Raw genomic sequence first — 12,373 nt, forward strand, 5'->3', positions numbered from 1 at the left:
GCTGGCAAGTTGTATCGGATTGCAATGAAGTAGTGACATCAAAGTTATTAATAAAGATCAGATCCACGATAGTTTCCCAAGAAGAGCATAAGGATGTGGTACCCCACCGTCCTCTCAGCCCAGTGGTTTGTCACTGTCACACTGCTGGCCTGTCTGCTGTTCTGGCTCAGAAAGAAAGGTCAAGGTATGCATACGGTGCACATATTTGTATCTTTGTGTGTTTGTGATGGGCCTATTCTGTTGGTCTTGGTTTTATATTTAAATTTGAATAGAGGGCTGGCCCACACATTGCATTTGCCTGAGCTTTGCTTTTGGAAATGTTTGACTTGTAATATTTCTGTAACATGGCATACAGTATATATTAACCAGGTAATAAATAAACAAGCATGACATGTTTTGACGTGTCAGTCATTGGGATGACTTTGCAGTTTCACAGTAATGGCGGTGAAGAAGGGGAGGGCTTTCTGTGTGTTTTATAGATAGCAGCCTAGTGTCTGCATTCAGGCACCCTGAATCTATTTAAAGACAGCTCCAATGAGCTGCCTTCAAGAGATGAGCCTCCTACTCTCACTGTTGTCATACTGATTCTTTCTTTTTCATCTTTAGTCCGTTTCAACAACCATCAGTATCAATAATTCACATTTTTAATCATGATTGTTGCTTTTATTTTAATTTCATATCGCACTGGCTACAGTATCAATATTGAGCTTTCGATGTTTTATTGCTTAACATGCCTTTTGTAGTTCTAACATAATATGCAGAGAAAATACAAGCATGTCTGCATCATTGGTACTCAACAGAGGTGAATAGTCACAAAACGCCTCCAGACACACACACACAAGCCTATACACAGAGGTGTAGTACTGTGTTGTATCTAATTACTCATCTCATTCATAATGCCAGACATGACCCATTAATTTATAACACTCGGTCCATACTCCGTAAAGGAGACAATTTGTTTTCTAAATAAAGGAAGTTGTGCAAAATGTATGTATATGATTTTTCCTCGGTATGCACTCTTCAGTCAGCAGCCTATCAGCTGCAGCTCGTTGCAAACGACAAGATAAGGCCAGTGGGAGTAAACTCACCTGCCATGTACAGATAGACGACATTACATGGCTATTACAAATGCTTTCACTGGCAAAATGGACAGGAGAGAAAATGAAGAGGAATAATGCTTGAGTAGTTTGTCTTTTGCAGAAAGGGTCTATCATGTGAGTGAGAAGCTGCCTTGTACACTGAAGGCAGTTATGGATTTTGTTTTCTACAAAAACAGCTGATGATTCACCTCTACAGTAAAGTCATATACACTGTACAGCTGAGGCTGGATCACTCTTCCTCCTCAGGTGGTGTTGACCTCTCAGCATCTGAACGTGAAAGGAAGAGGTCCCCGCACTCCCATCCAGCAGGGGATGCTGGTACGTCAGACTATAATTAAAGAACTACCACTATAAGTTTGAATATAGTATTTAGAGTGTTCATAATAAGGCAGCGGTGAATGAAGACCAGCTTAGTTTCAGAGATAATCCTTATCATAATGTAATGAATAATGGTGATAAAAAGCACATATACAGTATATTTGCTGCTGTACAGATTTGATATGTACCTGCACTTGCCGTGACAGCAACTGCTGTCTAATACACAGTAAATAGGGGTTTGATAGCTACAACACAGAATCACAGTGAATGTTAATAGAATTTCTGATGCTCATCAACAAAAAGCATACTTTAATGTTAAAAATAAAACAAATGGAACTAAATCAAGTGGAGGTATAAAACATAAAATGAATTGCATGGAATAATGTGGTAATGAATTGCAAGTAATTGCCAGAATTCCATACTTCAATAGTCTTGAGCAGTTAATTTACTTTTGATTGACAATTGATTTTAGTGCTATTCCATTGCCTGACATCAGCAAATCGCACTATAATAAACAAAACACTTGTTGGACAGAAATAGCAGCACATGCCAAAGCAAAAATAGTCAATCCAATCCAAAATTTGTGGCAGAAGTTAAAAAATGTTGTTCATGCTCAGTCTCCATGCAGGTTGACGTGGCTGCAGCATTTTCACTAAAAATGGGAAAAAACGAGAAAGAGGGATGCACAAATTTATTAGTATGTAGTAGTTATAGTGCATTTTATTTTAACTTAATTTAGATCAGTTTGAATGTATTTCTATTTGTGTGATTCCACTTGTTTTTATGCTGATAAATGTGAAAAAAAAAATTACATCCACTGAGATTCACTATTGTAAAAGAATAAAATATGCTAAATTACAAAAGGGGTGGATGATGAAGGGAGTTGAATATTTTTAATAGGCACTGTGTACGTGTGTGTGTGTGTGTATCTAAATGTGTTTCCGCCACTATGTGTGCCTGAGTGTCTGCCAAGAGGATAGTTAAGCTGTGCCCCCTTGCAACGACATTACTTCCAAAACAGGCGGGCTGAGTTAGAGTTGAGAGACTCTCTGTACTCCACACAGTTAAGAAGGGTGGCAGGGGTTTTTACACTCAAGGCGTCTTTCCCTCAGCCAGCTTCAGGACCATGGCACAAGTGGCTCACATTGACACCACCAAGATGGGAGAGGGTCGGGCGATTGCTGTGCTGACCTCGGGAGGCGATGCCCAGGGTAAGTGGAGGATTTTCAGGGTGGTATGTGAGTGTGGAGTGCTAAGGCTGGGCATGTCTGCTTTTTGTTTGCCACAGCAGGTGGTTGAGGGGATCTGGCGAGTGGGAAGTCAGTAATGAGTAACCCCACAGCAGGGTTTAATGACAAATCAATTAATATTTGAGTTGTAAATTGAGTCAAAGACCTAGAAATCAAAAGTCCAAAATTTGATGCCTCTTGAATAGTCATTGGTTGCCTTAGATGCCTACTGTAGCCCAAAAAGAGCTCCATACTGTTGGTGTATTGTTTGCTTTTTGATCTTATTAACAGCTCAAAACTTGAAGTGTTATACAGCCTTTACTAAAATTGCTTTATGTAGCTATAGTACCAGAAAATACACTGCTGCTGGCACCAAGAGAGGACACTGCTTCTTGCCACATTTATGACAGCATCTCCCTTTTATATCAAATTTGGCTACTCATGATATTTTATTACTGATAATAATACTCTCGTGATTTCTGTACTAGAACAGTTATCTAGCTATCTATCCCACAGCATAACTTACGGAAAAGGGCAGCATGAACTGCCTCATTCAGACCTGCTAGGACCACAGAGTGAGACAGATGCTCCTTTGACCTTTAACTTGATGAGGAATATCTCCACTGTGACCTTTAGGAAGTGTGTCAGTGACCCCACAACCTTGTGGCGTGAGCATGTGAGACAGTGAGTTGTCCATCTGCTTGTTTTTCTGTCTTGCTGAACTTTGTAAGACCTTAGCCGAAGTCTGTAAACGCAAAACTGTAAAACTGGCTAACCCTCACCCTTCCTCTCTATCACTCTAATCCTCATACATAATCCTCGTTACAGCCTTACCTTTTTAGTCATCTTGATATCCTCAAGTACAACTTTCTACCTCCTTTCCTTCCTCCTGTCTCTCCAGCATTGTAGCTGTTATGAAGGTTAATTTTAGAGTCATGACCTTTCTGCCATGTGTTTGTAAAGTGGTGAGGTAGTGAGTGAGAGGGCCATCCTACTCTACCTTTCTCTCTTCTCCTCCTTCACGCTGTAAGCGGAGATGCTCTTGGAACCCCTAAAGTTAATCTATCCACTTCTTGTCCTTTAAGCACCCTCCGAATGTCAAGCATGCAGGCAGAGGCCCAGTTGCCTTTCCTGCAATACAAGCTTGCCACTATCACTGACAATTTAACTGTTACAAACAATGACATTACAGTCAAATAATACCATAGTCATTTTTTATCATCTGTCTTTGCCTCAAGGTTGTGTTGTTGTTTCACCCATCTGGTGATTCAGCAGCCGCAGCACCAGGTTGAGGTAAAGTCTAAAGAAAAAAATGCATAGTCAATGATCATGGGTTCAAAATACATGCAACATGTCAGTTCGCAAATTGGAAGCTTTGAAAGACTATCAAAATATCCCACTCAAGCTACCTTGCTAGATTTTTTTAGCAATATGTACTTAAATGTAAAACTATAGATAATTTACCCAAAAACCATCGAAGTAAAAGTTTAAAACTTCATATAATTGTATATATCATCATAATTATGTATATCAACATTTTTTACAGAAATGTAGTTCACAACTACTAAATTCCAATGACAATAATAACTGTATTTTTTTTCACCACCGTTGCCCCATTATTCCATTCAATCATTAATTTTCAACCTCACCCAAACAAAGTGAGTGCTATCACAAGGCTCTCATATAACTGAAAGGGCTAATTAGCACAATCTGTGCCTACAGGTATGAATGCAGCTGTAAGGGCCACAGTTCGGGTTGGACTATACACCGGAGCCAAGGTGTATTTTGTCCATGAGGTAAATACTGCTTTTTATTATTTTATTTTTTTCATTTAACTTGTACAATATCAAAACAAATACAACATATTGTGAAAAATACCTTTTTATTGGGGTGCTATAGTGCAATTTTCAAAATTCAAATTGTTCATTTGTGTCTGTCCATCAATCCAAAATAAACAAGTTATTTAATTTACAATGATATAAACAACAAATGATCACAACTGAGAAACCAGTACCAATGAATGTTTTGCATTTTTGCTTGAGAAATTACTTAAACAGTTAATTTACTTTTGATTGACAAATCACTTTCGTGCTATTCCATTGACTTACATCAGCAAGTCCCACTATAATAAACAAAACACTTGTTGGACTGAAATAGCAGCACATGCCAGAGAAAAAATATGCCTGTAGCATTAAGCCTAAAACTTCTTCCCAGCAATGAGCTCTTTTCAAGGAGGTGATTTTGTGTTGTGTGTTTGTTTGTTGACAGGGTTACCAGGGTCTGGTGGATGGAGGTGATAATATCTGCCTTGCTACTTGGGAGAGTGTGTCTATGATGCTGCAGCTGGTGAGAACAAGCATGAGGATGTAAAAGCATATTTATCTGCATGTTTGTTATCTCCGCTGTTTTTGCAGTCACAGTCCAACCTGTTTTTATGATTGGGATTGATGATGTGTGTAACTCTAGCAACTCTTCAGCCTCTACTATGTCCTTCTGTAGGTCAAATGGTCATTTAAATGCCAAGGTTCATTAAATAGCAGGACTTAGACATGAGCGCCAAGGTTTCAGATAATCTTCCCCCTCAATTTATCTGCCTCCTGGTGATTCTTGTTTGGGACTGAAACCCTTCCTCCTTGCCTGACATCAGGGTGGGACTGTGATTGGTAGTGCCCGCTGTAAGGATTTCCGTACCAAAGAGGGACGCACCAAGGCTGCATGTAACTTAGTCAAGCTGGGCATCACCAACCTGTGTGTGATTGGAGGTGATGGCAGTCTCACTGGTGCCAACCAGTTCCGAACAGAGTGGAGCGAGCTTCTGGTAGACCTGGTCAAAGCTGGTGAGAGTCGTGGCCATAAAATACACTGTTCTGAACAACACAACCCACACGTGAAATTACTCTTTTATACATCTGCTGTTCTACAATAAAGTGCTGGTACATTTACTGCACTCATTTAGGTAAGTTAGTGAAAGGGTGTCTCTGAAAGTGCCGCCGTTTTAATCTTTTCTCAGGGAAGATCACACCCAATGAGGCCAAGAACTCCTCTCACCTCAATATCGTTGGCATGGTGGGCTCCATTGACAATGACTTCTGTGGCACTGACATGACCATTGGCACAGACTCTGCCCTTCATCGCATCATAGAGATAGTGGATGCCATCACCACCACAGCACAGAGGTATACATTTATTGTAGGCATTTATATATTTATGTGAAGGAGAGACCTGCTGTGTTATTTTAAGACTGTTGACTTAAACTATGTCATTCTACAGTCACCAGAGGACTTTCATCCTGGAGGTAATGGGCAGGCACTGTGGGTGAGTACAGCGTGCGTGCGTGTTGTGTGGCATGGGAGCTCGGTGGCTACGAACCTCTATTTATCTACAGTATGTGGAGTCCCAAAATAAATGTGTAAACTGCTGGTCACTATTTTGAAAAGGATGAAATTGTAAACGTTCCTCTATACTACAGTGAAAGTGCAAGTAAAAAAGACAGTCTACAGTCATGTCAGCAGCTCTGTGAGGCTGTACTTAGGCACAGCGATGCTTTGAATCAAATGCTAACATCCACATACTAACAAAGAAAATGCTAACATGCTGAGGTTTAGCAGGTATTATTTTTACCATATTTATTGTTTTTAGTTTAGCGTGTTAGCATGATAACATTTGCCGTTACTGTTCATTTTAATACATGAATCATCAGCAAAGAACATATTAAATAGTTCAAAACGTTATTACTCTGAGTCAAATTTTCAAAACACAGTTAAACCCTAGCTAATGACCCTTTACCTACAGTTACCTGGCTTTAGTGACAGCTCTGGCCTGTGGTGCTGACTGGGTGTTCATCCCAGAGATGCCCCCAGATGATGGATGGGAGGAGCATCTGTGCAGAAGACTGGCAGAAGTACATGTCTTGTCCCGCATCATTTTCAGTGACTAATCTGAATCTGACCAACCAGACCAACCAATGCTGATCTTAAAACTTTTCTCTGTCCCTCTCAGCAAAGAAGCCGTGGCTCCCGTTTGAATATTATCATTGTTGCAGAGGGAGCGATGGACCACAGTGCTAAACCCATCACCTGTGACCATATCAAAGAGGTCAGCAATGACAGTACTCCATCATACCAGCATGTCAGATAGACTGTAGTATTCGGCAGACTGCTCATAAGTTATTTGTCTGTCCAGCTGATATCAAGCAAGCTAGGCTTCGACACTCGTACCACCATCTTGGGCCATGTACAGAGAGGTGGAACCCCCTCTGCCTTTGACAGGATCCTGGTAATACCTCATTTTCCTCATATATAAACTTTTTAAATATTCACCAGTTGGTCTCATCCCTGTTCAATAATGTGAACAAACACAGTTTTATCATCTTCTCTGAGTGCTCATCTGCTGTCTTGTGTCTTGTTATGATTCAGGCGAGCAGGATGGGTGTAGAGGCTGTTATGGCTCTGCTGGAGGCCACACCAGACACTCCTGCATGTGTGGTCAGCTTGTCTGGTAACATGGCAGTCAGGCTGCCTCTCATGGAGTGTGTGCAAGTGGTGAGTAAAGTATTTTCCATACTGTACAAAAAAAATCATATTTTTCAGTTTATACAAAATGAATGAAATGAAAACTAACCAGTTATATGTTCAATATTGTTGCATAATTTTCTGATGAAATTCCCAGTTTATTTTTTGTCATTTCATTTTCTCCCACAAAAGACTAAAGATGTCACCATAGCCATGGCTGAAGGGAGGTTTGACGATGCCATTAAGCTCAGGGGAAAGTGAGGCATGCACCTTTGTGTTATCCATTCAAAATTCTCAAGTGTTGAATTGAGTTTCACATGTCTGTACATTTCTGCTAATTCTTGACAAACAGGAGCTTTGAGCACAATTGGAGCACTTACAAAATGCTGGCTCATGTGCGCCCCCCAGATACAAAGGTCAGGAACTACGGCTGTTTACATTAACTGTCTATCAGTCAGTAAGTCTATGTGGAAAATACATTTGTTCTGAAAAATGTCCCTGCAAATTTCCCCGTGACAGAGTAATATCAACATTGCCATATTGAATGTGGGAGCTCCATGTGCTGGGATGAATGCTGCAGTCCGTTCATCTGTCAGGATCGGGCTTCTCCAGGGCCACCAGATGTTGGGAGTGCATGATGGCTTTGATGGGTTGGCTTATGGAAAGGTAAATTGTAGTTACACACACATAAACAAACAAGAAAGCATTTACTTTCATGACAGTTAATCGGCTTTACCCTGTCAATGCATCGCCTAAACAAATGAAAGAACCTGATAGAGGACAAACTCTGTCTCTGCACAGATTGAGAACATTGGTTGGTCTGGAGTGGCAGGATGGACTGGAAAAGGGGGCTCTCTTCTGGGAACAAAGAGGTGAGACATTTTAACAGACTACCTGGTACAGTAATGCTGCTACATTTTTCAATGTTTTTAAATGTTAATTTACTCGTAGTTTATGAACATTGGCAGTGTTGATTTTAAGTTAACATGGAGCAGGTGTAATATACTATGATTTTGTGTTTTTCCCATTTATAAAGAACCTTGCCACATGAGGTCATGGAGGAGATCAGTCAGACCATCTCTAAGTTCAACATTCATGCTTTAGTCATCATTGGAGGCTTTGAGGTGAGCAGCTAGAAGGTTTTGCTGGCGTATTGCTATCTTTGTCCTACCTAAGCGCACGCACTAAAATGCAACATGTAAACGACTGTGAAAGTCACTTTTACTAATTTCGTCATTCATGTCTTCATCAGGCATTGGTCGGAGGTCTTGACATTGTGAAGGCTAGAGAGAAGTATGAGGAACTGTGCATTCCCCTTGTCATTATTCCTGCTACTGTCTCCAACAATGTTCCTGGATCTGACTTCAGTATTGGCGCTGACACTGCCCTCAACACCATAACCATGGTAAAATTATTATAGTACACAAAAACAAACACTAGACAGTCTAACCCCGGATGATCCAAAAACTAATTCCTAATTACTACAGTATATTTTTTTTCTCTCTCTTACTTTTTCCCTCTTTGTCTTTCTCCTTTTCAGACATGCGACAGGATCAAACAATCTGCTGCTGGCACCAAGAGGAGAGTGTTTATTGTTGAGACTATGGGAGGATACTGCGGCTACCTGGCGACCATGGCCGGCTTGGCATCTGGAGCTGACGCTGCCTACGTCTATGAGGACCCTTTCAACATTCATGACCTAGAGGTCTGAGCTTATGAGTGCATAAAAGAAAGAAAGCTAAGTGATGGCATACATTGGTGAAGGGTGGATGGATGGAAATTTTTTAACTCAGTGGTCTGATAGCTGATTTCTTTGTAGGTGAATGTGGAACATCTGGTGGAGAAGATGAAGACCACAGTGAAGAGAGGACTGATTCTGAGGTTTGCAGGAATTTGTCTAATTTCTTGTCTGAACAGAATCAACTTTATGCTCGGCAGCTCACTCTGGCTTCATATCCCATCCAATATTCTATTTTTGTTTCAGAAATGAGAAAAGCAATGCAAACTATACAACAGATTTTGTCTTCAACCTGTACTCAGAGGAGGGGAAGGGTGTGTTTGACTGCAGGAAGAATGTACTTGGACATATGCAACAGGTGTGTGTGCACTAGGCGCAGATCTTCTGTTTGTCATCTTAAAGACTCATTATTATCCACCCAATTCAAAACCATAAATATAAGAAAACTTCTCTGTCATTAGGGTGGAACCCCCAGTCCTTTTGACAGGAATTTTGCCACAAAGATGGGGGTCAAGTCTGTCCTTTGGTTGACTGAAAAGCTGAAGGAATGCCACAGACATGGTGAGGACATGACCTCACTAAAAACACAAAATGTTGTGTACTTCTGGTGTGCTGACCTCTGTTGCTCGCTGAACAGATTTATAGTTTTATTTTTAATCTCAAACCTCCAGGTCGCATCTTTGCCAACTCTCCAGACACTGCCTGTTTGCTGGGCATGAAGAAGAGATCTTTGGTCTTCCAGTCTCTGGAAGAACTTAAAGAACTCACTGACTTTGAGTAAGACTTCATTTCTACCCCTTCATCTTATTTTCTGGTCACTTATTCTCTTCTGCGCTCTTTTGTACTTAATCAAATTCTTTGGTTACATTAAAGCTTTGAGCAATATTTTTTTACATCAAAAGGAAACCTAATGACTATGGCCCTAATGAAAATCAACACCCCACTTTACAGCTGGAGCTTTCAGTTCATTGGTTTGTTTTCCCAAACTGATACAACCAAAGCAAAACCTGTTGATACTAAACCATAGCCAACTGTACACAAAATAATAAAAACATGAATAAAATTATTATTATACTTATATTTGATAGGTAGAAAACTCCAATGATATTCCCATGGGGGTCTGGTTGTGCTACATGTGCACATATATGCAGCTATTTGTTTACATGTTAGCTATAAAGCTTTAGGCCCCTTGCTGTGAAATTGCTTTGGAGTCTTTCTGTGAACAGAGTGGTCAAAAATTACTTTATTTAAATATTTTACATCAATCATTTGACGTAGGTCTGGAGAATTTTGCTCTTGTTGTTTTCACTTTCCTCCTTGCACTGACACGTTTTTTTGTTTTTTTTTCTGCAGACATCGTATTCCAAAGATTCAGTGGTGGCTAAGGCTGAGACCCATCCTGAAAATCCTCGCCAAGTACAAGATACCCCTGGACACCTCTGAAAAGGCTGCGATGGAACATGTTATCAAGAAGACGGGCTTAGTTCATCACTAGCCTTTCTATGTGATTATTCTTTTTATCAGGACCTGACATGACCTGACTGTCTTCTTTTTGAAGCACTTTGTAAACTCTGTCTCTGAAAAGTGCAGTATAAATAAAGACAATAATCATATCACCAACACAGACATTAAGTCTCACAATAAACACTAAAAAGTTTCACAGGTATTTGTATTTGCTATGTAAGAGCTGTCTCCCAGCGTTGTGGTTTTGGTCTGTCATGTGCACTCTGACTTTAATTTCTGTCACTCTATTATCATCTAAAATTACCTAACGAAATTGAATACTCCTATGTATTCATTTCTAATCCAAGCGTTTTACCACTTCCAAGGCAAAACAAGGCCCAAGAAAACTTTCTTTGTTTTTTTGCTTGTTTCTTTGTCACCAGGATTATGCAAAAAGTACTTAACTGATTTGCATCGAACTTCATGGAGGGATAGGGCATGGCCAAGGAAAGCACCCAATAAATTTTCGGGTAGATCTGGATCATTTACTATGAATTCGATTTTCTTTTCCTCTGAAGTCTGGTGTTGTTTTTGACATTGGCCTTGGTAGAGGAATGCACTCTAATGAGGGCATTTTCTGGTTTGAAATGTTGCCATATTAGTCTGTCAACTATACCCAATTTCAAAGAGAAATCGGTTCACAACACACAATGTGTCTTACAGTTCAAATCTGTAGCAGTTTAAATCATTTTACCAGAATTGTCTTACTAAGAAAACATCTTTAGATGTGTTACTACATCCTTAAAATCAAACCTGCAAAAGTACAGGCTTATTCAAGTTAACTGCATAATTGAGCGTTTCCAAGGTGTATGTGGTACTTTGAATTGGCTGGCTATAGGTTTGATTGGTTGCAACAGCGAGACTATTAGATTGCTAAAAGCAATCTGTTTTCAGAAAAAAACCCAACCAGTGGGCTTAAAGCTAAAAAATCTGCAAAGAAATACAGAGTTAATCATTTTTACAATGAAGGAAGATTCTCTATCTCTTCTTGCTGTTTCTTCTTTGCCTTTTTTATTTATGCTTCTTATCCTATAAGTGACTTTCATCATCCAAAGGCCCAATATTGAAGAACACCGATGATTAAAACTACTCAAAAAAGTGATGAATAACTCTGGATGAACTGTTTAGAGCTTTGTTCACCCACTCCCTCTGCCCTTTGAAGCAATGACCACACAGAAGTCCTCTTGAGGTTTTAGAGAAGTGGGGAAATCTGCACTAGCTTGTTATGTTACTCCTGGATACACACCCTTTATAATAATGCTAAAACAGACAGCCACACTTGAGGATGGGAAGTTTCAACTTGATTGTTGAAACACCGCTGATCTGCTGTGGGTCAAGTGGGGAAATGTGGACCTGTGCCCTCTACTGGATATGTTGGTACCAAAAATTTTTATTCATCACCACACTCACCAATTACAAACATGTTTACAAACCATGCCAGAATCGGAAGGCTATCAGGGATATTAGTCTGTATGCTATTTGGGGATTTACAGTGACCTCAAAATCAAACTGTAGCATTTCACAGGGACTGAATCATTGGTTGCATTGATGTCTGCACTTCGACTGGGCCACACCAGGAAATTATCATTGTTGTTTTGGAGCCATTTCTGTGCAGCTTTGGCTTCGCCAAACTGGTCTAGCTGACTGCTGATTTTGTGAGTACATTAGGAACTAAGCTGTTAGTAAAAATGGTTACCTCAGCATTGTATAATAATACAAAATATAATCAAAACTTAAATTATGATGCATTTTTCAAAATTAAGATAACATAAGACTATATAGATCCTGGGTGGAAATTCACATGGTAAGCAGCAGTACATTAAGTAATTCAAATTAGCCCCACCTTTACTAGCTGCAACATTAAAGTGATGTACACATTAATGCATCAGTAATTATAAACCAATAATGTACTGTGAAATGGGTCATTCTGTAATCTTAGTTCTTTTCTTTCTGTACTTTAAGTATATTTTGAAG

At 39.8% G+C, this 12,373-nt stretch overlaps 1 protein-coding gene across 1 annotated transcript; it reads left to right on the top strand.

The window, feature by feature from the left end:
• The first annotated feature begins 2,421 nt into the window (after positions 1 to 2,421).
• pfkmb (phosphofructokinase, muscle b) lies at positions 2,422 to 10,880 on the top strand. Its single transcript, XM_040116179.1, has 22 exons — positions 2,422 to 2,629; positions 4,370 to 4,443; positions 4,916 to 4,993; positions 5,295 to 5,484; positions 5,658 to 5,823; positions 5,918 to 5,962; positions 6,440 to 6,548; positions 6,647 to 6,742; positions 6,830 to 6,922; positions 7,063 to 7,188; positions 7,351 to 7,415; positions 7,511 to 7,574; positions 7,678 to 7,824; positions 7,960 to 8,030; positions 8,195 to 8,282; positions 8,411 to 8,563; positions 8,699 to 8,863; positions 8,978 to 9,039; positions 9,143 to 9,254; positions 9,358 to 9,457; positions 9,568 to 9,673; positions 10,250 to 10,880. Exons 1-22 carry the CDS (start codon positions 2,545 to 2,547, stop codon positions 10,389 to 10,391), a joined length of 2,337 nt encoding a protein of 778 aa, XP_039972113.1. The 5' UTR covers positions 2,422 to 2,544; the 3' UTR covers positions 10,392 to 10,880.
• Positions 10,881 to 12,373: the final 1,493 nt, after the last annotated feature.

The sequence above is a fragment of the Xiphias gladius genome, chromosome 21 (assembly GCF_016859285.1).
Source record: "Xiphias gladius isolate SHS-SW01 ecotype Sanya breed wild chromosome 21, ASM1685928v1, whole genome shotgun sequence".
In the NCBI taxonomy this organism is placed as follows: Eukaryota; Metazoa; Chordata; class Actinopteri; order Istiophoriformes; family Xiphiidae; genus Xiphias; species Xiphias gladius.